This window comes from Microtus ochrogaster, unplaced genomic scaffold (assembly GCF_000317375.1).
Source record: "Microtus ochrogaster isolate Prairie Vole_2 unplaced genomic scaffold, MicOch1.0 UNK46, whole genome shotgun sequence".
In the NCBI taxonomy this organism is placed as follows: Eukaryota; Metazoa; Chordata; class Mammalia; order Rodentia; family Cricetidae; genus Microtus; species Microtus ochrogaster.
Genome location: NW_004949144.1, coordinates 1,686,195 through 1,688,730, shown reverse-complemented (window position 1 = coordinate 1,688,730; position 2,536 = coordinate 1,686,195). Strand labels below are relative to the sequence as shown.

The 2,536-nt window shown below is 36.0% G+C and overlaps 1 protein-coding gene across 1 annotated transcript in view; it reads right to left on the bottom strand.

The window, feature by feature from the left end:
* Positions 1-784: 784 nt before the first annotated feature.
* The window catches only part of LOC101983210 (natural killer cells antigen CD94-like), a 19,455-nt gene continuing 17,703 nt past the window's right edge, over positions 785-2,536 (bottom strand). The window contains exons 6-7 of the mRNA XM_005369267.1: positions 1,606-1,712; positions 785-923 (exon numbers count right to left, since the gene is read on the bottom strand). Coding sequence (XP_005369324.1) covers positions 785-923; positions 1,606-1,712 — 246 coding nt within the window. The remainder of the gene's footprint in view (positions 924-1,605; positions 1,713-2,536) is intronic.

The window sequence follows — 2,536 nt, the reverse complement described above, 5'->3', positions numbered from 1 at the left end:
GCTGAAATACCAATTGTGAAGTACATTTAGTCACATCTCTTTCTAGCACAATACTCACAGATGCTTCTAAAAAGTCAACATTTCCTTTAGGTCTTGACAAAAAAACAAAAAAAAAAAAAAAACAACCAGTCTTTAATGTCCAAATATTGAAAAGCACACTTGTAGTCAGGAATTCAAGAGGCCCAGGGTGAGAGAGTCACCACTAACTTCATTATTCTGTTCTATGTGAGTTCCAGGCCAACCATAGCTGCATAGTGAGGCATCATATGAAACCCAAACTCCCCATAAGTGAAAAATCCTAGCCCATAGTTTAAGCATTTGCAACATTTGCTTTATAGGTAGAAAGCATTTCCATATGATATCCTTGAAATGATATCCATAATCTAGTTGTTTGAGTCAGACAGTTATTGGAAACCAAGGAAAGAATAAGTGATTTTACAGTTCAATTTTGCTTTCTTTTGTATTTTAAACAATGCAAATCTATTACTCATCCACTGAAATAAATTTGTCTAGATGATTAGGAGAAATAGATACAAGATCTTTCACCCAAGAAAAGTGTTTCCTATTTTTCAGTTTATTGATTTTTGCCATTGTGCCACACACATATATATATGTACTTCTTGAGTTTATTTCATGTACTGCCTAAAAATCTTTGCTTTATCATTTCAAGAGAATAAGGCTTTCTAAATCATGAAGAGTTTACTGATTTGGGTCAATATTCTAAGCTCTTTGATTTTATTGTACTAACAGCAGTTAAGAAAAAAAACAGAAAAATATGATTTTATCAATTTTTTGAAATAACAAGGGAGGGAAAGTTCTTTTCACAAATGTAACGGAAATATCGACTACACACACCAAAACTGAGGGCCATGGGCTTGAGGTATCCACATTCTTCAGATGTTGAATGTGTTTTGAAAAAATGCCTGAGTCAAAAAAAACAATTTAAGACCAGTCATTCATTAAGCATAACTTTTATTATCACAATATAAAAATACTCATGTGTGATTATTTCAGTGTACATCACAACATTCTTTTTTTTTTTTTTCGGGACAGGGTTTCTCTGTGGTTTTGGAGCCTGTCCTGGAACTAGCTCTTGTAGACCAGGCTGGTCTCGAACTCACAGAGATCCGCCTGCCTCTGCCTCCCAAGTGCTGGTATTAAAGGTGTGCGCCACCACCGCCCAGCAAAACTGCTAAATGATAAGGTCTCATGTGGGGGTCTAAAACATTTTCTTAATGGAAGGGTTAGAGAGATGGCCCAGCAGATAAGAGCACTGTCTCAATTCCCCACAACCACGTGGCTGCTTCTCTGTAAATCCAGTTCCAGAGAATCCAATATCACCTTCTGGACACTGAGTGCATCATTTATGCACATGGTACACAGACATATGTGAATCATGCATACACATTTAAAAAAATAAAATAACAAATAGAAAAATAAGAAACCTGGAAAAATTCATTCTTTACTCTGATTAATTAGGTCTTTAGCTTTCCATGAGGTTCCATGCTTAAAAAGCTATAGTAGTGAACTAATATGATCTATTTTACCAGGGTCTTCTCTTATAGTGAAACATTTGTTAAGGAAGTATATGAAATAAAAACTCACAAGTCTGAAGAAACTTTAGTGTCTTTCTGGTTCACCCACTGGAATTGACTTTCATTTTTATGTAATCCAACCCAATAGCTGTAATTCAATCGTGACTGAATAAAGTTCTGTGGAAAAAATTAGAATTTTAGTATTCCTTATAGTATCAATAATGCCATTTAAGATATTATACATAAGGTTCAAAGTTCAGCTATGCCACATTTAGAATGTCTCAGTATCAAAAAAACACTTAAAAAAACATGTTAAACCGCCACACTGATTTCCAAAGTGGTTGCACAAGTTTGCATTCCCACCAGCAATGGATGAGGGTACCCCTTCCACCACAAGCTCTCCAGCAAAGGCTATCATTGGTGTTTTTGATTTTAGCCATTCTGACTGGTGTAAGATATCTCAGAGTTATATTGATTTGCATTTCCCTGATCGCTAAGGAGGTTGAGCATGACCTTAAGTGTCTTTTGGCCATTTGAAATTCTTCTTTTGAGAATTCTCTGTTCAGATCAGTGCCCCATTTTTTAATTGGGTTAATTGGCATTTTAAAGTCTAGTTTCTTGAGTTCTTTTTTTATTTTGGAGATCAGACCTTTGTCTGTTGTGGGGTTGGTGAAGATCTTCTCCCAGTCAGTAGGTTACCTTTTGGTCTTAGTGACAGTGTCCTTTGCTTTACAGAAGCTTCTCAGTTTCAGTATGTCCCATTTATTCAATGTTGCTCTTAATGTCTGAGCTGATGGGGTTATATATAGGAAGCGATCGCCTGTGCCCATATGTTGTAGGGTACTTCCTACTTTCTCTTCTTTCAGGTTCAGTGTGTTTAGATTGATATTGAGGTCTTTGATCAATTTGGACTTGAGTTTTGTGCATGGTGATAGATATGGGTCTATTTTCATTATTCTACAGGTTGACATCCAGTTGTGCCAGCACCATTTGTTGAAGAT